Source organism: Equus asinus, chromosome 1 (assembly GCF_041296235.1).
Source record: "Equus asinus isolate D_3611 breed Donkey chromosome 1, EquAss-T2T_v2, whole genome shotgun sequence".
Lineage (NCBI taxonomy): Eukaryota > Metazoa > Chordata > Mammalia > Perissodactyla > Equidae > Equus > Equus asinus.
The window spans coordinates 200,810,959-200,833,649 of record NC_091790.1 but is presented as its reverse complement, the minus strand read 5'-3'; the positions used below and the strand labels follow the sequence as shown (position 1 = coordinate 200,833,649).

Sequence of the window (22,691 nt, the reverse complement as noted above, 5' to 3'; positions counted from 1 at the left end):
CAAAGAAGGTATTCCCAAGTTTGTAGTTGATGGTTGACTTTAGTATTTCAGAAGTGTAATGGTTAAAAGTTCATATTTGCCACATAATTAACACGGTTTGCCTCATCTGTAAAATGGGGATGAGGATCCTAGTACCTGGGGGAGTTTGTGAGGATTAAATGAGATAATGCCTAAAGCCTCTTAGTGTGTGCTTCCAGCACATGAGTAGTAGCTGTCAGCTGCTGTCACCGCTGTTGCTGTTGTCACTACTATCCTATTGATGTTGTTATTTTGTGAGGTACTTGTTAATAAAAGTCTGGTATCTGTGATATACACAAGAATTATATGATTCCAACTGTAAGAATATTAAGTAAGAATTTATTCTTAATACCAAGTTCTAATCAGAGCAGACAAGATCAGTACTTTGAGCAGAAGTTAATGTATAAAACTGACACTTCAAGCTGACCTAGGATCATTTATTTTCTTATCACATGACAACAAGTGGAAGTATTTCAGAGAAGTGGTGTACGGTAAGGATAGTAGTTACAAAGACAGAGAGATGCAAAGTTACTCTCATTCCACGTTGTGAAGAGTGCTGAATGAGGGGCTAGTCTCTTCTGCGGCCAGCTCCTTGCACAAACGATTCTGCTTGTTCCTGTTTCCTCCTTCGTAAAATCGCCACTGGAAACAGGTGATGGCCAAGGTTTGTTCCAACTGTAATTCTCTGGTTCCCCAGTCCTCTATTTGAGACATCACTTATCTGGTGGAACATTACAAGATTCTAAGGGGCTAATCAGTATATTTTAGCTATTTTTTAGAGTTGCCAATGTAATCTCAAAATATAGGTATAGAGAATAGCTGGAATTGTATGTGATAATTTATAAATCTTTTAACTTTGCTAGAAAACCTTTAGATAAGATTTTTCATTAAGATTTTACAGGGTCCTTTTGAAAAATTAAAAAAAAAAAAAGCCCCAATATCCATGTTTGCTCTTTTGTAAAATTCAAAAGTTTCTTGCCTTAAATTTCCTTCTAATAATTTTCCTGATCTGGGAATTTTATATTATATCATCTTTTTTCCCCCATATTATATTTAGTTTGAAATATATTTTAATAGCTTATTTCAAATATTAGTATTTTAAGATGCCTATTTGAGAATATTATGTTCAGTATTCTGGAAATCTAAAATGGTCAAGACATTTTCAGAAGAGGGAATTCTTTACATACTTAGTTTTTCTAAAGAATTGAAGTTAAAAATTCTGCTGAGGGAAATGTAGTCATAAGAATAGTCCTCTTTCTTGGGGCTGGCCCCGTGGCCGAGCGGTTAAGTTCGTGCGCTCCGCTGCAGGTGGCCCAGTGTTTCGTTGGTTCGAATCCTGGGCGCGGACATGGCACTGCTCATCAGACCACGCTGAGGCAGCGTCCCACATGCCACAACTAGATGGACACACAACGAAGAATATACAACTATGTACCGGGGGGCTTTGGGGAGAAAAAGGAAAAAAATAAAAAATCTAAAAAAAAAAAAGAATAGTCCTCTTTGTTTAAGTGAATGCAATGTGAAATTAAGAATGGTACTTTTAAATTTTTTAAAGTACTTTTGAATATTAGTATGTTAATTTTTCCTTTATAGCCTGAACTTGTTCTTGTCTTATCTCACAAACTGTTATCCAGTTCTGACTTAGAGACGTCTGCAAGCTCAGGACCAGCAGAGGCTGCTGTCCTCATTTGTGTGTGTGTGTGTGTGTACAGATACATGTGTGCCTTTGTATGTGCACTGAATTTGGGGCAAGAATTTCAATCTGTAAATATAGTATGTGCTAAAGGAGACATCTAAACTAAAAACAAATTTTACCAAAAATGCGCCACTCTGGCTAATGCTGACCTTGTGTCTGGACTGATGTCATTCCTTGCTGCTGATGTGACCTCAGCCTTCTGTATTCTCAATCATTGTATTTAGGGGTCTTTACCTGTTCAAGATGTGATCCAGTGCTAAAGTAGTCAGATGGTCTCAGGAAACGTTCTAGGAAAAACTCACACCCTGGAAACAGAATTTGAGCCTTGAATTTCCACTTTAAGAACATAACTTTGTCCTCTTTTTTTTTTTTTTTTTGCTTCCTTCCCTCCTCAGTCTGTCTTTATTTCCCATTTAAGTTCTATGGATAGATAGAAGCTTTTTACAAATATTTTTTTAATGATTCGTTTCCTGGTATGCCACTCGTTTTTATCCAAATTGAAATAACTTTCATCATGTATAAATCCGAATAGTGCGATTCTCACACCTGCCTCTGTACACTGGAAGCAGGCTTCCACAGGAGGCTCTCCGAAGTCCTCACTGCTGTGCATTCACTCCGTTAGTAGACCAGGGTACATGATTTGAATCCTTCTGTTATCTTATTATTTGGGAATTTTAAGTTTCAAACACTTGATCTTTCTTAAACCTGTTTTATTTGACCAATGTATGTTCCTGTAGAATGGTGCTGACTGTGTGAGTTCCTACTAGATTCCTGAATGCTGTAGGATTCAAAGAAATTGAATTTTAGTATTCTGAGGCTGTCCTCCTTATCTTTAAAAACTAGTTTTTAACAACTGGATCCCTTTCTTCGCCATTTGACAAACTGCTGATCTTTCTTTAGAAATCAAGAAGTTGTAGATGTCAGAATTCTTTTGATAAAAGTAGGAAACCTGATTTCATTGTAGAAGATATCAGTTGTTTCTATGGAGATATTAAAGACTCAAATGTTTATAATCAGAGCTTTCAGTTTATAGGCATCAATTATACTTGCAAGGAGAAAAATAAGAAATGACTAATCATTCCAGAATTTTCTATTTCTTCCCTGGTTAGTGGTTGAAGGGGAGTGGAGGTTCTCTGGGGGAGAATCAAGGAGAAGACATTGTGATAATTCAGTAGGAGCTTGAAGGAAAGTTCTATAATGTAAACTACATATTATCAAGAGTGTAATGCGTTAATTGACTTTTTGCATCGAAGCTGGGAAATGGAAGAGTAAAATACTTTATAGTTACACATAGATATTTTATGTTTATTTTGCAGCTTTTCATGCAACACCCAATACTTACAAGCGGAAGAATACGGAAACAGCTCTAGACAACAAACCTTGTGGTCCACAGTGTTACCAGCATTTGGTAAGCTTGAGTGCTGTGTATTCCAGAGGGCACTGGAGAAGTCTACTTTTGAACTTGGGTGAGGCCTATGAAGTCAGTGTTAACATTACTATTCCCATACTTTTACTGGCCATATAGTAGCAGGGATTTCTCACCCACGTTGTTTCTTCCGTAGCTTTTATGTACTACACATTCTAGTCTTCCATTAATCTTGTATTATTCTCTATCTGTGTTAATCTCTTCAGCAACATTTCAAGGTCTTTAGGATCAAGGACTCTCATACCTTCCACAAAGTTGATGAGAGTGTGAAGCAGACAGCCCACTTTTATACCCCAGAAACTTGGGAGTCATAGGCAGTAGTTCCTCAGCCTTTCTCAGAGCCATAGCCCTTCTTTGAGTTTTAGACACTGTAGTGTGAGCTATATTATAGGTCCCACAGATTTTTTTTTTTTTTTAATGATGGAGAAAAGGTAAGGGTTTAGGAAAAGATGAGGTAGAAAAGTTGTTTTTTACGGGTACTATCTTATTTTTACCATTTCCCCCTCTTTGAACCAAGCCACTCCTACCTAGGAACTAAATGGGTATATATTGCCTGTTGGATTTTGGACAGAAGATTCATTGAATGGCACCTGCAGAAGGTATCCTATCTTTAAGCAATTTGGTTTCTGTAGAATGAAGTATAAAAACTGTTGGCTACTCTCAAACTTCTCCCTTCTATTGCCACTAAAAATAGAATTCTTGAGCACTATTTTATAATCTTCTTTACAAGGCAGAACTTTATTTGGCTCATGTAAAATGTGTCTGTAGTCTCTATAATCCTGCTCTCACCGTTGCATTCTCTCTGAGACTGGATTACTGCCCTTCATAATGCTGAGTGGACTCTCAGAGCCTCGGTCCTCAGTTCCTTTCACGTCTTCCTGGGGCTGTGCATGCTCACAGGAAAAACAGAGTTGGATGTTTTCATAGTACGGCAGGAAGTGACAGACTCAAGCATGTGTGTATGTTTTTATTCTTCTCGTATACTTCTAAATATTACCAGAGAGAGATGTATGTTATCTTAAGAAACCCTGAAATAGGAAAGTCTGGCTCTAGATGCACATTAGGTATACACTTCTTACAGAAATTCACTTTTAAATAGACTGTATATAACACAGTGTATTTTATATTTTGACTTTTTAATTTAATCAGTTAATGTATTTCACAAATTCTCAAATATGGAACTGTCTTACCTGATTTCGTACCACTCTAGCAATAATATATAGAACCCATATTTATCTTTCTGAAATTTCGAACTGTCAAAAGCAGACAGAAAACAAGTGTATTTAGATATGTAAATGATTATTTGTGAAAAATAGACACGGTGATACATTTCTTGACTAACTTGCCTTATGCAATCCTTTTTTTCCTCCTCCAACAAAATGAGTCGCAGAACTTTACCCTCATGTCTGCATTTTTCACTTTGTAGGAGGGAGCAAAGGAGTTTGCTGCTGCCCTCACTGCTGAGCGGATCAAGACCCCACCGAAACGCCCTGGAGGCCGCAGAAGAGGACGGCTTCCCAATAACAGCAGCAGACCCAGCACCCCCACCATTAACGTGCTGGAGTCAAAGGACACGGACAGTGACAGGGAAGCCGGCACTGAGACGGGAGGCGAGAACAATGATAAAGAGGAGGAGGAGAAGAAAGATGAAACTTCCAGTTCCTCTGGTAAGACCTGTCTGACAACTGGGGTTTTACTATTGCTTTGAAGGTTTCAAATTGTGAATTAAGAGTGTGTAGTGTACTGAATAATTTTCTTAGTCGCTTAGTTTTCAATATGAGAAATCCAGGACCAGAGAACTCTCAAGGATCACGTAGCTGAATTCTTACTGTTGTTGTGGCCCTGCACCCTGACCCCAGCCTGGGACGGTTTGCCTGTTTGGATTATTTGAAGGTTGATGAGCCAGTTTATTTTGACTCTTGGTGTCATTTTCTTTTCCATCTCAGACAGGGCCTAATGAAATTCAGATCATTCAGTTTACTATTCTTGATGTGCTGTGAGTAGTTGTGGTTACAGAGGAAAATTAGAGCTACCAACTAGTATTTTACTGATTAGATTTTAGTTGTCCTTTCAGCCCTATGAATTATAGCACAAATAATAAAAGTATAACCCAGGTTACTTTCATTTTCGAAGGTTGTGTTAAGGGAGCTCAACCTCATGGTTTCCATGGGAGAAGAGCTTATTGATACTTTTCTAGCCTTAGTTTATTCTCAAATATGATTCACTTCCTGCATTTTTTTAAGCACACCCTGAGTTTTACTTCCTCCTGTTCTCCAGTTGTCATTTCTTGACCGATGCTTAACTTTGGTTTTGTAGAAGCGAATTCTCGGTGTCAAACACCAATCAAGATGAAGCCAAATATCGAGCCTCCAGAGAATGTGGAATGGAGCGGGGCAGAGGCCTCCATGTTCAGGGTCCTCATTGGTACATACTACGACAATTTCTGTGCCATTGCCAGGTTAATTGGGACCAAAACATGTAGACAGGTAAGCATATCTGATAAAGATACTGTTAGAGAGCTTCGGGTAGAGAAGATGTAATCATTGTCCGAACATCAGAACATTCTTGGTTATTACTAAGCTCCTATTCATCTTCTGAAAGGAAGTAAATTTCTTTTTTTTCACTGAGAGGGAACTGAAAGAAAATTGGTTTTCCCATGTTAGCTATTTCAGGTTAGGTGGCAATGGAGTTACAAAGCCAGTTGGATTTAGCCTCGCAACTCCGCATCCGAATGTCACTGCAGCCGCTCTCCCTGCGTGAGGGTTGAGGCAGTATCTGTTGTGCTTCCCCAGCACCTAGCAGGGTCCCAGAAGAGACGCAGTTTCTGGTGTGAATGAGTATCACAGGACTGGTTTGCCTAATGGACGATCCTCATGGCTTTGTGACTGTGCCTCTTGTTAGGTGTATGAGTTTCGAGTCAAAGAATCCAGTATCATAGCTCCAGCTCCCGCTGAGGATGTCGATACTCCTCCAAGAAAGAAGAAAAGGAAACACCGGTAAGTCTGCTGGGCGGCCGTTCTGAGACGTCACCGAGACGCTGCGGGCTGGGCGCTTCCAAGGGCAGTGGTCGGATTCCACGCTGTCTGTTGCAGAAAACACTTAAAACTGCCTCAAAAATAGACTTGTGGAGCCTTGCTTCCATGGGTCGTTCGTTGCTGGTATTTTTCTGTAAAAATACAGCAGCCTTCACTAGATTGGTTTGCTTTGTTATGAGTCACAAAAATTACGGTTACTATGCTGCGTTTTGGTTGAGAAAACAGGTAGTAGCTTCTGCAGGAAGGGCCCCAGAGAGCAGTGCCGTAGCCTTTGTTCTGGACGTGCTCCTGTGGTGAGTCTCGGGAGTGCTCATGTGGGCTCTGAGCCGCTTTTTCTTCTAGGAGCCTGAATTTTCTACGTGTGTGGCCTTGCATTCTGATATCCTTAATTGTTACCCTACTTTAAGCCGGTGTGAATGTTACCTTTCACAAAGGCTTGTGGTGAGTGAGTGACGAAGTGTGGAGAATGTTTTCAGGCTGACTGGATTTCTAAGGGAAGAGCCAGAAAATCATGGAGGGACCGTCTGTTGTCATTCTTCCCCTTTTAGAGAGAAGCATAGCTGGGTGTTGGGCAAGGGGACATTTAGATGACACTTGAAAAATTGTGTACATGCTCATGTGACATTTCTTTAATAAATGTAGGGTCAGGGTCAACTTAATTTGGAACTGAAAGAACGTAGAAGTATTTCCCATAGGAATTTAGGCTTTAGTAGATACTTCTGAATTTTTTGGTTGTATTATTTCTGACCATATAGCTCAACTGAATGATTAAAATGCCTGAAATTAGAGGAAGCTTACGGTATCATTATCTCCCACATCAGGATTTGGGTAATACAGGTCAATGGCAGACACACGGAGGCGTGGCTGCCCTAAGTCCTGCCAGGCGGGGCTGTAAAGGGCCCACGCACGCTGTGGCACACGGCGGGGCCAGCTGCCACACAGGCCCGCAGCCATTGAACTGACGGCACATGGAAGCTGTCTGGTGTGTGACTTGCTTCACAGTGACCTGGATTTAAAGCACTGAGGTCTTCCTGGCACAGTCCGGCCTGGGGAAGTGGCTGCTGTTGGGTTGTGCTGTGACTGCACTCCTAGCTCCTCGAAGAAGGCTGTGTGTTATTCTCTTTGTGTTTTGCAGGTTGTGGGCTGCACACTGCAGAAAGATACAGCTGAAAAAGGGTTAGCATCTTTCCGTTCAACTTCATTATTAACTTAAAAATGTCTACTTCTCATTTGTTTCAGCATAGTAACTGAATTAGAGTTTGGGATAGTCTGATATAATTGACTTCTGTACATTAAGCCAATTTAAATGGAGGATGTCTGTTGATTAACAGTGAAAGCTGACTGGGTGGAGTGAGTCAGCCAGTCAGTTAAAGAAGAAAGTACTCTGGAAATCTGACTGTGGTGTGGGTGACAGTGCTCTGGGGTACCCAAGCACGTGGGGGATGAGAGGGAACCTCATCTTGTAAACAAGAGTATGTGGAGAGCTGTAAACAGAGGAAGGGAAACCCGCTCAGCTCCACAGGCACTGGGCAAGAACGTGTTCCTGTTCGTCGTGTCCCATCATCGTGCACCCCTCTCGATTGACCTGCCTGCTGTTCTCTTTGTGCAGATGGCTCCTCTAACCACGTTTACAACTATCAACCCTGTGACCACCCACGGCAGCCTTGTGACAGTTCGTGCCCTTGTGTGATAGCACAAAATTTTTGTGAAAAGTTTTGTCAGTGTAGTTCAGAGTGTAAGTATCTACTGCTTTGATGTAATTGCATGAGAATTAAATAGGCTTCTGGTCAGCAATTTAAAATAGTAATTTATATCAAACGAAAAACATGGCAGCTCTTGCTTGTTGTTTCCTGTAGGAAATCCATTTATCTACAAGGATATTTATGGAGCCCTATAACCGGCACTGTGCTGGTGTCCAGCCGATCTCCTGGTTAATGTGTGTAGGTTAAGCAAAATTGGATTAAAGGAGCTTTTTTCCTTTGATCATTTAAATTAAATCATAGAATGTAAGGGGAATCTAGAAATAACTGCCTAATACTTTTTGGGCGCCAGAAATTGTCAGAGTTAGGTGGGTTTAAGTCTTCAGAATATAAAAGAATCTAGCATAAGAGTAAAGATTATAGTTATTTAATGAAACTGCACATGAAGCTCTGATACTAAGGAAGTTCCTAGAACTGTGGACTCTAGGATGGTCAAGAACCATGGATATTATTTAGCCCAAACCCTCCCATCACACATATTTTAGAAATCAAAGAACTTTAAGTAAACACACCATTTAACAAAAATGGAAAAACAAGAACTCAGTGATGACCTTTGTCAGTGTTGACAGCTGTAACTGTCCTGTTACTTCAGTGTCTTCGTCTGCACAAGGGGCTAGTGAGGGGGGCGTGAGGTGACAGTCACTCTGGCCTTTGCACGATACTTGACATGCCCCACCATGTAGCAGTTGCCTAGGATGATGACAAAGAACATCTCTCTGCAGGTCAGAACCGCTTCCCCGGGTGCCGCTGCAAAGCACAGTGCAACACGAAGCAGTGCCCGTGCTACCTGGCTGTCCGAGAGTGCGACCCTGACCTCTGTCTCACTTGTGGAGCTGCCGACCACTGGGACAGCAAGAACGTGTCCTGCAAGAACTGTAGTATTCAGCGGGGCTCCAAAAAGGTAACAGTGCTGTCCCTCCTGGATGGTCAGTTTGGGATGGCTCTTGCCTGTTGGCAGTGCTGGGACAGTCTCAGACCATTTAGCAGTGGCAAAAAAGTGGAAATGACCATTGAATGGTACAGCTGATAGAGGGAAAATGGTTGATCTTTCTTTGGGCCATGCATCCTTGGGCAATCTCTTAAGTTTTCTATAGAACACCCACCTCTGTTGTAAGATGAACTAATAAATTCTGAGAAACAGCTGTTAATGGGATCAGATTTGGAATGAGGTATTTTTCCTAATTGGTTTAATAGATGATTTGAATTTTTTTTTTAGTTAATAGAACTAGTAGTTTATATAGTCTCCTTAATACAAATAAATGGTGTTCCTCTCAGAATATAGAGACCCATTCTTATCCAAGTTTCCTTCTTGTGCAGAGTAAAAGATGAAATTTCCCCTGGTAGTTTTTGCAGACTTAGTTCTCGTTTCTTTAATAACCTTGAAAACAACACAGGGATCATAACTGAAGCCTGGGAACTGTATGCAGGTGATTCTAATTGTAGCAACCAGGAAGTCATTACTGAGCAAAAGAAACTAACAGCATATGCTGGGGAAGTTCAGTATCTCCTTTTTTTTTAGGGTAGATGATGGGGTTCTTCATCAATTAATCATTTTTACAGTAATAGCTGACATTTATTATTTGATATACAGCAGGCACTGGTCTAAGTGCTTTTGTGTATTAACGCATTAGTCCTCATAACTCCACGAGTTAACCCCATTTTACGGGTGAGGAAACCCAAAGTTACAAGACTCATTAAGGAAACGAGCAGAAACTCCAGTGCAGGCATTCTGGCCCCAGAGCCCTGCCGTGGGTTGGTGTGTATTCATGTCTTAGGTTACTGAACTGTTGTATGACGTAATTGAGACCACACTCCTGGAAGTGGTCCCCTTCTACCAGAAATACTTCTTTTTGGGTGTTCTGATGTTTTCAGGTGTTTAGTCCTTTTGCTCTAGGTACTTACGTCCATCGAGGCCATCCCATCACAGTGATGTTGTACAGTGTCCCATGGCACATCTGTTGAGCTCTCAAAATCTCATTTCTCCCCCATCCCATACCTGCCATTGCATGATAAACTCATCCTCCAGTTTGTCTGGGAAGTAGGTAATACTGTTCATGTTGACAGGTCTTCTTTATAAACATCTTTTAACTTCTAAAACAGAAAAGAAAATTAGGTAGATACTTTTTACCAACCGGGTTTCATTTGGTTAACAATATTTGACTAATTTAGTTTCTGATCAGTGAGCTATTTGGGGAATTTCCCTGACAGGTGAATGTAGGCTGGATTAGAATAGGAATAGATTGGGAAATTTGGAATGAAAGTAATAGTGAACCACATGAAAAGTTAGAGTATGTTGGGAAGGAATCCCTAAGTATAAAATTGACACTGATGATCCTCTTGGCATCTCCTAAGACCAGAATGCTGGACTGATGAGATCATGGTAGTTCCTAATGCTGCCTCAAGGAAGGGCTGTGGAAGAACACATCCAAGAGAGACTGCCATGGAGAAATGGCAGAGCCTCAGGAGGAATAGAAGCTAGAAGAACCAGGAGAATGTTCTCTGGGGGCCTGGAACTGAAAATGGGGTAGCCAGTGATAGTGGTCACTGGGGAAGTGGAGGGGGGAGAGTGATTGGGTGTTCTTGTATTAAATTCACCTTGAAAGTGGACTATTCAAGAACGTTAAAGACTGAGGAAATGATGGAGAAGGTAAGTGCGACGGTCCTGGGATACCTCACTGAATGGTGGCAGATGGAGGGGACCACCGCCATCAGAAGTGACTTCATTTTTTCTGTAAGGTAGAGAATACTTACCCCAAAGCATTGCCAGCCCCTGTGGCAATACCTGGGGAGTTGACCCCTCAGTGCGGGGTACTCAGCAGCTTTCCTCCTCACTGACCGTCTGTGAGAACAGGGCTGAAGACTGAGAGGGATCCATCCCGCAGTCGACTGTGTCAGCAACCCCTCTTCGCTTCCTTCTTTGATTCTATGATTGTGTTTTTTCCTCCAGCATTTATTGCTGGCACCATCCGATGTGGCAGGCTGGGGGATTTTCATCAAAGATCCTGTGCAGAAAAATGAATTCATCTCGGAATACTGTGGAGAGGTGAGGCGAGAGTACTATCACACGGTTCGTGGAGTACTGTAGATAACTTTTGTTTGTTTTGCATTGATTTCACTGTGCAAGTCCATTGGGTTTGATGAGAAATAAATGAATAGAAAGTGCCTTTTCAGCTTGGACTTACTCATGCTGGTGGGTTTGGTTTGCTGGTAACCAGACTGCTTTGATCTGTCACATTCAGCTTTTATCGTCTGGGGACAAGCACAGGAACAAGAACTTTGTGATGCAGAGTCTGTCCTGCTTAGTCCACAGCCTAAAAAGGACCTAGAAATGCCAGTGTCGTTAATCCTAGGCCTTGTTAGTTGTGGAGTCAGGGGAGGTCCAGAGGGCTGGCTTTGCTTCAATGGGGAAGTAACCCACCGAGCTGCTATTTTTTATTCACTAAAAACACTTCTGTTAGTCACTTTCTCCAAGTATAAATTAGTTTGGCTGTGGAAATATTTCTGAGTTGAAGTCCTTAAAATATCCTTGTTCTTTGACATATCAGCATGCAGTCTGAATGGGAGAGAAACTGGCCACCGTGACTACTTGTCGAGGATCCTCCTCTTGAAGGTCCCAGCTTCTCTAGATGGGCTTTTTGTGCTCTCCTACCAGGTTTAACCACCTAACCCAAAACCATCTTGTCCTGTCTTTCTTTCTAGATTATTTCTCAAGACGAAGCAGACAGAAGAGGGAAAGTATATGATAAATACATGTGCAGCTTTCTGTTCAACTTGAATAACGGTAAGTTCATGAGGTGAAGGCGACAGTTACTGATTTGCCTTTGGGAGCCTGTCCACTGGCCGACGTCCTCAGAAATGAAGTTAGCGGCCCCAAGTGTCATGATGGGGTTGTAAGGAGCACCATCTCCACGTTAGGAGCTTCTAGTATTTCTTACTAGCTGGTACAGGCTTAGGAGTGGGCTGCTCGCTTGAAAGCTAAGCAGGCTGGACTGCCGGAACCGGAGGGGAGGAGTTCCTCCGGGAGAACGGGTTGTGTGGGAAGGACTTGAGCTCTGGAGTTCTGGGCCAGCTGTGGCGGGGCCACACCACTATGGCTGTGAGACGTTCTTCGGTTCTCCACTGCTTTGCCCTCCTCGTGTTCCTGGCCCCTCGGGTGTTGAATCAGCTTGGTCCTTCCTGGGAAGGGTGTGGAGCACTGAATTCGCAGGCATCTCCAAAACTTCCCTAGTTGTTCTCAGAGGACTGTGAGAACACAGGAAGCTGCTTTTGCCGATGCTGTTCTTGAGTAGAGACCGTAAGGCTGTAGTCTGTGTCGCTGGGGGGAGTACGAGGGAAACGCAGGTGTGCTTAACATCTCAGACATTCAGTCTCTCAGCTGAAATAGCAGGATAGGTTCTTTCTCTGAAGGTGTTCCATAAACAGTATGATGAAAAAAACCAATTTTAAATCTGAAAAATACTTATTCTTGGTGTTGAGAAGAACTTAGAATCCTTTTTTTGCAATGTTTTGCTCAGTAATATATATTTATAGTTGATAACTAACAGCATTTGAGAGAGAAAACTCTTGAATTACTGATTAATTTTAACCTAGAACAGCATTTTCCTCCAAATGTCATTTCATTCTGAAGTTGGTTGAATGACTTAGTTCTTCAGGGTTTGCCTTCAAAAGCAACTATAACCAGTTGTATTTCCAGAATTATTGATCTATAACTGAAATGGTTCAGTGGATTGTACTTATTTCTTCTTAGATTTTGTGGTGGATGCAACCCGCAAGGGTAACAAAATTCGTTTTGCAAACCATTCAGTAAATCCCAACTGCTATGCAAAAGGTAGGTGCTCTGGAGTCCGAAAGTGGTAGCAGACTTGTTGGCCCCGGGCGGATGGGTGCTTGTGAGCAAGTGGGCTCCCTCCTTGTGGCCTGTCTCCGCCAGCGCGCTGACTGCTGTCTCTCTCTCTCCAGTTATGATGGTTAACGGCGATCACAGGATAGGGATTTTTGCTAAGAGAGCCATCCAGACTGGTGAAGAGCTGTTTTTTGATTACAGGTGGGTAGCAGTCCATTTTTCTGGTGTGATCTAAAGGCTTCTTCCTGGACTCGGAGCTGGGGCCAAAGGCTGTCTTTCAGCTCTCTGCTCATCTCCCGTGTGGGAGGGCTGAGTCCCGGTCACCATCTGCCGTGGGAGTTAGCTTATATTTTTCTGGTCACGTAGTTTATTATAAAAGAATGCAGAAAGGCCCATTTTTAACCCTGCTGGTAAGAGCTGGTCTGCCCCCTGGACTTCTTGACACCATGCCTGCACGTGTGCTTTGTGCATGGCCATGCCACCTGAGTTCCTACAGGTGCGTTTTCTAAAGTGAATGTGGTCACACTATGTTAATTGCTGGAGTACTTACTACATACATCATTATTTAGTATTTTAATAGTTTAAGGCACATTTGGCCAATATCCTACCTGGTCATCCTCGGGGTCCTTTCCGTGGGAAAAGCCATGCCAGCCGTCAGGATGCTGAGGACACACGGGCCCCCGGTGGTGGTTATGAGATTAGGTATCCAGCTGGCAGTTTACATTGTCAAATTCTGTAGGATAAATTGACAAGTTATTTAAATGCAGTCAGACGACTGTCTAATTACACAAATCCTGTGGCTGAATATACGGCCCATTCAGAAGCTTGGGTTCTGAATACTGAGTTGTGTTAAACGAAGGCCCATATGTAGCCACCTTTAATGGCAAACTGCTGCACAGTGGAAGTGCCAGGACCCCAGTCAGCATCGCCCTAGGGGAGGCCACCACTGCTACTTCACTGTAAGCAGTGCCCCTGCCCCCCGCATGAGCAGCGGCTGGGTGGCCCTGGGTTAGGGGGCAGCATAGCCAGTGCTTCCTTTCAGAGGACCCGTAGCCCCCCTTGCTGTGGTGGAGGTCCTAGGCTCTTCTCGCTTCTGTGTGCTGTCCCCATTCTTTCTTCACCTGGAGGGCACCAGCTGTGGCCACTCTTTGGCCCTGTTTACTGGGGGCCCAAGTCATCATTCCAGCCAGATCAGAGTTACTTTTCTCTTTCTCTTGCCTTCCCAGTGCTACGCCTAAAGGTCATGATGTGGACCATGCCTTCCTGGACAGTGTGTCTCAGGGACAGAGTGGGTAGCTGGGAAGAAAGCTGTGGGAAGGGCTGTAGTAAAATTACCAGTGACACAGCTGTCTGCGTCGCCGTCTGCACACGGCGGTGTCTGAGGCGCGCGCTGAATTAAGCAGCAGTGGCGGTAAGTGTCCGCGCCGGGTGGTGCTCACGCCTCTCTCGTGCTGTTTCAGATACAGCCAGGCTGACGCCCTGAAGTACGTGGGCATCGAAAGAGAAATGGAAATCCCTTGACGTCTGCTACCTCCTCCCCCTCCTCCTCTCTGGAACAAGCTGCCTTAGCTTCAGGAACCTCGAGTACTGTGGGCAATGTAGAAAAGGAAGATGCAGTTTGAAATTCTGAATTTGCAAAGTACTGTAAGAATAATTTATAGTAATGAGTTTAAAAATCAACTTTTTATTGCCTTCTCACCAGCTGCAAAGTGTTTTGTACCAGTGAATTTTTGCAATAATGCAGTATGGTACATTTTTCAACTTTGAATAAAGAATACTTGAACTTCTCCGGTCGTTGAGTTGTGTGTCACACAGCTTCATGAGCTGGAGAAAAGGACCTCGTTCGTCCCTAGCGGGGGAGCAGACTCTCCAGTGAAAAACCGAAGGAGTTAGGTTTGTCACTGTGAATCTTGATTTAACTCATATCGCCTATCAGTATTCATTTGCCTGGTTATACCAAATATGCACTTAAGTAAACATGCACATATGTAATATGAATACAATATACACATAATTGATATTGTATAATTTGCCTAATTAGAATTTATAGTAATAGTGTCTCTTAATAAGTAGATGATGTCCATAAGTGAGCGGCGCTACTTGCAACCTGAGACCACCGTGGGGCGCGTCCAGTCCGCTGAGTGGCCGGGAGAGTTCATCTCCAGGCCTCGTGCTCCACAAAGTGACAGTGAGACCAGGTGATGTCTAAGACCCTACCTAGCCCTCAACTCCGTTAGTGTGGACACAGTCCTTTGGAAATACCGTGGTATAAACGAGATTCCTCACCCATCTACGAAAGGTGACATCTGTCACCAAAGTATGGTTTTCTATCTTCTGAAGAAGCGGTAGGAAAGCCCTCGCCAAGTTTCAGGGAGCCGGGCACTCACTCCCGACCCTCCACGACAGTGCGGTTTCCTCTCTGAGCGGTAGTGAGGGCTTCCAGCACCCTCCTGACACACACTGACCGACACGACTGGGGGCAGCCCTCCAAATAGCGATAGTCGGTCTGTGGTGTGCAGTTGCCTTTTTGAGAGTTTGATAAAATTTTTCTTGATTTATAATATGAAACTTAATTAAAGCTACCTTCCCTTCTGGTTATGCAGACACTGACAAGACTCTCTGGTTTCGTTACATTGATACACAAGGCGTAGCAGTGTGAGTCCTAACAAAGTTAGTTTGCCACTGTGCTTTAGCAATAGAAAGTCCTGGCCTTAGATGCTCGTCTTGTGTGTTACCCTTAGATTCTCTGCCCCGCTTGGTTTTGACTGACGCTGCTGATGTGTCTCTAACGACCCCACTCTCCACCCAGGAAACGGGACCATTCACTTGGTTGGCTGTTGCTGACTGATTCGCGTAGGTTCACTGCCGTGCTTGCCCTTGACTGCCATGTTCCACCCTCGCCCTCAGCACAAGTGGAGCCCATCTGTTCATTGTCACGTGTGGGCTGGTTAGGACACCGCAGTGATTGCTTGCCCTGATAGTATCTACTGACACCGAGCTCATTCCAGCTGCAGCCTTTCTGGTATTCACAGCTCCCAGCCTGGCCCCAGGCATGAACTGGAAGGCGGGTCCTCGAGTCCAGGGAGGTTCTGCTCACTTAATATACCAGAGACCCAAATACAGCATAAAAACAAAATAAAAGTTCCGTTGATGGAGAGCAAGAACTTTGAGCACCATCTGGCGTATTTTTTGACGCACAACCATCCTTTTGAACCCTGATTTGAAATGTACTTCTCTAGTGCCCTAGTCACTAACTACATGAACAGATTCTCCAACAGGAAACACCTGATGTGCACCCATTCAGTATGTCCCATGTGACACCGAGCATCTTTTATCAGATCTGGTCAGCTTTAGACTTTATTTATAATCGGGGGTGGAGGGAGCACAGAACTTGACACATAAGGTATTCAAATACCCAATTAAGAAAGACAAAGTTTGGGCAAAAGCTAATTTTAAAGAAAGTATGCTTTTTCTCCTTTCCCCTGTACCCACTGAGGTAATAACTTAGTCTGTATGTGTCTCTAAGCCTGGAGTTGATTCCCTACCAGAGAAAATACAGAACTGAGTAGTATATCATACCAGGGTACAGCTGTGTTTCAAACCATTTTCAAACGGTGTAGGAATATTACATTGTTCACTGAGGATGAAGACACCCTGCCAGCAGGTTGCCGCCCAGTGGCTCAATTTCTGTGGCCCCTAAGCCTTTTCTCCTAACGGTCATAAAGAAGCACACGAAGACAACCCACAGCTGTGACAGAGTCCTGACGTCCAAGTACAGGCAGCATCACACCCACAGGCCAACTTTCCAGGTACCATGAAATATGTGGTTCTGCTTGTCAATTCAACCAGTATGTTAATTTATTTAAAAAAGACATCTACCTTTTCATTATTGTCTGGTTCATTTGCTCTCCAGCCTTCACTGTATCCAGACTCCAAGTCTGGATTTCTACCTCTGCCCAAGGTGTCCAACACTGCCCCCAACCCTGCCAAAAATCAGTCGTGTGTCAACTAACATCCTGTAATTTCAACTAGATGGGTCATCAAGAAGGGTTCCTAACGTGAACACTAAAATAACCTAAGTATTCTGTTGTAAGCTGTGTGAGCTTTAGGCTCTTACTGGAATTAGCTGGAGTAAGTGCTTGCTCACTCCTTGAGCGCTTTGTTATAAATGACTCCCTGTGATGGGCACAGCACCAGGTAGTAGAAACGGTCTGAAACAGCAAACGTGCACAGCTTTCTGTGTGCAAACCACGCCTCCATAAAGGTTTCCCACTTACCTGTTAGGACAGAGTCATCGTCTGGTCTGCCACTGTGCAGTGCATCCAGTGGATGAACTGCAAAGATGAGATTCGGGCAGATAAAATCGAGATCACCAGAGGGCCAAGCTACTGTGATTAAAAAAAGAAAAAAAGTCTTATCAGAAGGGGGGTTCAATTCAAACAGAGATAGGTCAGCCTGTTTGATTTTTCCTCTGGGTCTGGTAAAATCTAAGTTTCTCTCAAAGGAAAATTAGATACCAGTGTTCAGCAAGAAGGCAGGCCATCTTACAGTGTTCAGTCAATACAGATAAATCCCAGGGGCCTCTTGGCCCTGGATCCACTGTTCCCCCTTACCCGTTACTTAGGCCTGTATTTTAGTGTCCCCCGCTGCTTTCTCACAAAGGCACTGACAAGTGACTGGCCAGCAGTCCATGTCTACACAGGCATGATCTTTGATAACAGATTCCAAGCGGGAGAACCTGTCACCCTCCAGGCTGTTGAGTAAGGTCCCACCAGGCTTGGTCTCCTCCCTTGGCCAGAGGAAGTGGGTCTCAGCCTGCGGAACCGACAGTGAGATACACAGCCCAGAACGTGGTTTTCCTTCAACCCACCACCTCCTGTGGGCTTCACGAGTGTTGCAGTCAGTGATCCCTCCTCAGGGCACCGAGAGCTGTGAGAACTCCCGGGCCTTTGCCTCTAGGCAGCCTCAGAAGACCACTATTTCAGTTACCCAGAAAGACGCATTCCTCACAGAGGCCGTTCTCTATCTCTCAGAAGAGAAATGCAGCTCTTTGGCACGTGAAGGAGCTCGATTCTTCTGGCTCACCTTTGGAGGCTCCTGACCATCCTTGTTAGGCTAGGATATGGTTTGGGGAATAAAGGCAAAAAATCTTGAGCTGCCCTTTCTTTCCACACCCATTAAACAGGACATTCACCTAACGTGAGGGGGCAGGTCCAAGGTATGGACTCGGAGGACGCGGGGCGCGCGGCCCTCAGCCCACCGTTCAGAACAGGCTCTGACTTACCCAAGGGCACTCTCCATCCTGGAGGACTTCAAGAGGCACCAGCAAAACCTCATTAAGATACTTCCCTTACTGGACAGGATGCAAATCCAGGTTCTGAAAGTGGCTCCTTGGTGTTTCTTTGCAGCACGTGTCTCGGAGGCAGATACACTGTTGCGAGGAAAAGCAAGCTGTGAGCACAACTCCAGTTAGAGGGTTCCAGAGGCCCCAGGGCCCTTCGGGGTGGGGGGGACGGAGAGAAGAGGGGGCCCTGGGTGGCACTTCTGCTTTCAGCCTGGTTTATACGCTCGGAATCTTTATAAGAAAACGTTTGAAAAAGATACACTAAAGAAGTGTGGGAACCATTACCTGTTACTTTTCATAACCTATTTAACCTTCAACTTTGTAACCTAACGCGTTAAGTGCCAGATTGTTCCAAGAAGCCATAAGAACTTCCGCTTACTCCCTTCCTTAGCCATGCCGCCGCCTTCTTTTCTAACTGACTCAGGAGAGGTCTAGTTTGCTATGTCCTAGCACTTGTATCGCTTAAGAAACCTGTGAGGTTTATGAGAGGGAACCTCAAGAGAATGAAGCTGCAGAGCGGAGTCTGCCTGCAGTCTCTGCCTGCACCTCGCCGTCTCTTCTGTCCTTTGGGCAGGCAATGACCGCAAAAAGGGGACTCACGTGGACAGCAGTCAGCCCTGGGACTGTGGACAAAGAGTGAAGCACAGCTGGCATGGCCCAGGCCCCCCTGCTGGGAGAGGGCATGGAGCATAAGTGCCCCTGGCCTCAGGTCTCCTCTGGGGGACATGCTGGGGTGACACTCCATCCTCTCTAGAGGAGCAACTTTCCTAACAGCCAGAACACTGTCCAACCTACCAGGAGGGGCCTGGCAAGCTGCTGGGCTCTCGTCCTGCTGGTCTGCTCCTCGCCTCCCACCGTGGTTGGGGAGGGAGGGAGGGAGGTCACGCCTCCTTCCTCTGACCCAGGCAGTTTCACCTGTCAAAGCTGACGTAACCTTAAACTGTCGAGCCTCTGTTTTAAGGACTGGTCAGAAGCAGACGAAGCAGTGACTAGCCCCATCACCCCCCACACGCGGGCACTCGCCCTGCAGACTTACCAGACAAAGCAGCAGAGGCTGGCAGGGAGCGTGGTCCCGGGGCCGGCTGCCTCCTCCGCTACCCACTAGAGACAAGCTCCTCCTCCTCTCCTCAGCTTCCCCACCTGTGAAAAGGGGCTACTGTTTCCTGCATGAGGCTGTCAGAGGATTAAGCCATTCAGTCCTTACAAGCGTGAAGAGCATCGACATGGAGTCACTGAATCCCAGTGCTGCCTTCAAGCCACTGGAGGAAGTCACAGTGATGAGCATGAACATTTGAAAAAAGATGACAAGGGGCCTTAAAATTGTACGATCTTAAAAAAAATGTTCAATCTAAAGAATGCAGCCTTTTAGACTACAGGAAGACACTGGGAATATAAATTTGCACAATCATTATATCTTTTATTTACATATAGAAATTAGTAAAACTTAAAACAAAACCAAATGCGACTTGTACAGAAATCCTTTAATTTTCTTTATTTTCACACATTAAAAAATGAAACACACTATACAAATGGTTTTTCATAGCAGATTACACGTGGGTCCATTCAGACTTGCTCTCACAGTGCTGCCAACATTCTAAGTGCTGCCTAAGACGACAGCGGTTAACCAAGTAGCCAATGTATTGATTTAAATGCAGTAGCATGCAGCCCTCAGCATGGAAGGTTCCAGTCCCCTCTGTTCTTAAATTAGGTTAAATGGCGTTGGTGTCCATATTTACAGACTTGAAATGTATCAATCCTGAGCAGTTCTGATGTACATCTGAGACCGGCTGATGGAGTCTTGGTCCCAGGTTTAAAAAGGGAGGTCCAAATGGCGGCAGGCTGGCTGCTATGAACTTGAGTTGATTTCATTTTTTCCACCAGGAAGTATTTGCAGCGGGTCGCACAGTCAGACCCTTCTAGAAGGGTTAAGCCAAGTAACTGTAGGTGTCCTTTTCACCATCAACTCGCTCCAAATATTCTTTCTCGATCAGAATGTCAATGCATTTCTGAGCATTATTTTTAAAAAAGGAAGAGGTAGTGGAAGGGGAGGAAAAACACATTTATTACCAGAACAGAGACAGGCCACTCTCACCACGATCCCCCCACCCTCGGGATCTCAGTGGGGAGCAAATCCCCCCACACATCCCTCTGGTGTGTGCTTCTACTTCTCAGGCAGCCAAGACACTGCCTTCCCTAGTCGAGGCCCGTCAGCGCCCTCCTCCTTAAGGTCCTGGAGGGCGAGGCCTCTCCGGAGACGGCGCCCGGGAACCGGGCAGGCGCTGCAGCAGTCACGCGGCCCGATCTCTCTCCCCTCAGTCTCGCCTGAGGATGTCCTTCACAGGGAACGGGGCGTGGGGACTCTGAACAAACAGGCGCCTGCGCTCCACGCAGCCCCAGGGGAGTCCCGTCAGCTGCCGCCCTCTGGGGCTCTGCACTGGCTGCCGTTTACCCCGGTGGTTCGGGAAGGAAAGAGCTGCTTAGCTGCCGTCTTAAACAAGCCCCGTGGAAACGAGCGAACGTCAGTCACCAGGAGCTGTGCGTGCTCACAGAGGATGCCCCACGGCAGTCAGACGAACACACGGCCATGGGCTAGACAGAGACGGATCTCCAAACGTGCCGCCAGCAGACACGGGAGAGCGGGTACCCTGGGGCCGTGCGTGCGGAGTGCAGGGTGGGCACACTGCCCTACGGTGTCAGATGCGTGACAGGGGCAGCTCTACAGAAGCACAGGCACTGGCTGGGAGGGAGCAAGAGGGAGGGCACTGGAGACGCTGGTGACGTTCTAACTCTTGCTCTGGGTGTGGCTGCGCAAGCGTATTTACTTTGAGAAAATCAGCAGGCTGACTACTTAGCATCTGTGCACTTCTCTGTATATATATTTCAATGAAGTGCTTAAAAACTAAGCCTATTGTCTTTCTGTTACATATGAATAAGCCATCCTGTTCAGGAAACAGTAATCAACCCACTGTTGGCTACACCTCTCCTCTTGTAAAAGAACCACCCGAGCGTGTCTGCTCGGAAACTTCTGTACCTTAATGACGGGGACCCGAGGCTTGAATCTGGACGACAGCTGAGTCAGCACTTCTCCCAGCAGCTGCTGGTGTTTCAGAACCTTCCTCATTTTCATAATCCTCACGATAGCCGCCTAAGTAACCAAGGAGGGAAAACACACGTGTCTACGAGAGTCACAACAACTCTGCTGCTTCGCGACTGAGGACAGCTAGCAGAGGCCGCCAAGTTCTCTCCAGGCCCAGGACTACGGTTCACGGCAGCGAGAGGGGACAGGGGCCACCTCCACCCGCCGGCATTTCAGCTCGAACACAACAAACATTAAAGTGTTTACAAGTAATTACAATAATCTAACCCAAATATAAAACATTTAAAAAATGAAGAAAAAGTCCATCTTCAAAGCCACACCAGCTGCCCACCCTTCACTCCACACTCTCCTTCCTCCCACTGTAGTTAACGCGCCACATTTACTTGTTCTCATCTATTTCATCTGTTATTTCATCTACTCCATCTAGAACCATCCATAATCCTGGCAACCACTTGCAAGTCACAGCCAACACACAGCCCAAACGAAGCACCAGACCGGCTTCAGTCACCACCCCCCGTGTGAGGGAGCCCACGCGACACTGACATGAACCCAACTCACCTGGATCAGTAGTTTGCGGTCTTCCTCGATATTTTTGTGGGTGGTTTCCTGTTCCTGCTTCTGTTCAGTTTTCATTGGCACATTGATGTTAACCCTTAATTTCTTACTGTCAAGAAAAAGGAGGAGAGCCATCAGCACAGCTTTAGAGGAAGGCAGGCGGCTTCCCTGCTTCCATCCTCCGGAAGCGCTCTGCTGCCGCAGGGAGGTGCGCGGCCGCCGGCTCCGCAAAGCGCCCGACCCAACCCCGAACCCGGCGGCTCCTCGCACAGGGCGGGCACCGGCTGGGCCAGGCACAGCACACCTCCATTGCAGGAAACCCGCTTCCTCAATCGGCTCTCCCAAATTTTGTCAAGTGAAATAAGATCACAACACTTGGACACAGAGGTCCAAACTTTCTAGGCGAGCCATTTAAGATTTATTTGCCAAATGAAGAAAAAACCAAAAACTGAAATGGAGTCAAATAGACCCAGGATGGTCCGGCGGAGGCCTCCACGGCCCCGCTCCCTGGGCATCGGCCGGGAAACGCCCGGGCGGAGGCGGGGGAGTCTGGAGTCTAGGACTTAGATTTTTCTTACTTTGTATAACCAATTTATAATTTTATTAAGGTCGCCCAGAGCGGAGGTGGGGGATCTGGGGTCTGGGACTTAGATTTTTCTTACTTTTTATAACCAAGATATAATTTTATTAAGGTATCTGGCTTCAATTCCACTTCATCAACATTTGCATTCTCATCTTCCAAGACCTGTAAGAAAACAAGCGTTACTACGTAACACCTCAGGAAGACCCTTTCTTCTGGCTTAACAGAAAAAGTACACAAACATACCAGTAACTTCGACTTCAATAAAATCTGAAGGACTTGCGCCAAAATGTCCTGCAATTAAAGAGAAAAAGATAAGTTAAAGAGAAAATGCATT

The 22,691-nt window shown here is 45.2% G+C and overlaps 2 protein-coding genes across 13 annotated transcripts in view; one reads left to right on the top strand and one right to left on the bottom strand.

Moving 5' to 3' along the window:
* EZH2 (enhancer of zeste 2 polycomb repressive complex 2 subunit) overlaps window positions 1-14,565 on the top strand; it is a 66,594-nt gene extending 52,029 nt beyond the window's left edge. For all 9 annotated transcript variants that reach the window (XM_044766042.2, XM_044765931.2, XM_044765886.2 and 6 more), the window contains exons 9-20: window positions 3,031-3,122; window positions 4,567-4,807; window positions 5,457-5,626; window positions 6,042-6,136; window positions 7,311-7,351; window positions 7,785-7,910; window positions 8,658-8,836; window positions 10,883-10,978; window positions 11,635-11,716; window positions 12,683-12,763; window positions 12,895-12,979; window positions 14,239-14,565. In XM_044766042.2, the coding sequence (XP_044621977.1) occupies window positions 3,031-3,122; window positions 4,567-4,807; window positions 5,457-5,626; window positions 6,042-6,136; window positions 7,311-7,351; window positions 7,785-7,910; window positions 8,658-8,836; window positions 10,883-10,978; window positions 11,635-11,716; window positions 12,683-12,763; window positions 12,895-12,979; window positions 14,239-14,299 (1,349 nt within the window). In that variant the 3' untranslated portion in view covers window positions 14,300-14,565. The remainder of the gene's footprint in view (window positions 1-3,030; window positions 3,123-4,566; window positions 4,808-5,456; window positions 5,627-6,041; window positions 6,137-7,310; window positions 7,352-7,784; window positions 7,911-8,657; window positions 8,837-10,882; window positions 10,979-11,634; window positions 11,717-12,682; window positions 12,764-12,894; window positions 12,980-14,238) is intronic.
* Window positions 14,566-19,514: 4,949 nt separating this feature from the next.
* Window positions 19,515-22,691, bottom strand: part of CUL1 (cullin 1) — a 113,665-nt gene continuing 110,488 nt past the window's right edge. For all 4 annotated transcript variants that reach the window (XM_070515282.1, XM_070515284.1, XM_070515281.1 and 1 more), the window contains exons 18-22: window positions 22,601-22,648; window positions 22,437-22,519; window positions 21,778-21,883; window positions 21,154-21,267; window positions 19,515-20,128 (exon numbers count right to left, since the gene is read on the bottom strand). In XM_070515282.1, the coding sequence (XP_070371383.1) occupies window positions 20,048-20,128; window positions 21,154-21,267; window positions 21,778-21,883; window positions 22,437-22,519; window positions 22,601-22,648 (432 nt within the window). In that variant the 3' untranslated portion in view covers window positions 19,515-20,047. The remainder of the gene's footprint in view (window positions 20,129-21,153; window positions 21,268-21,777; window positions 21,884-22,436; window positions 22,520-22,600; window positions 22,649-22,691) is intronic.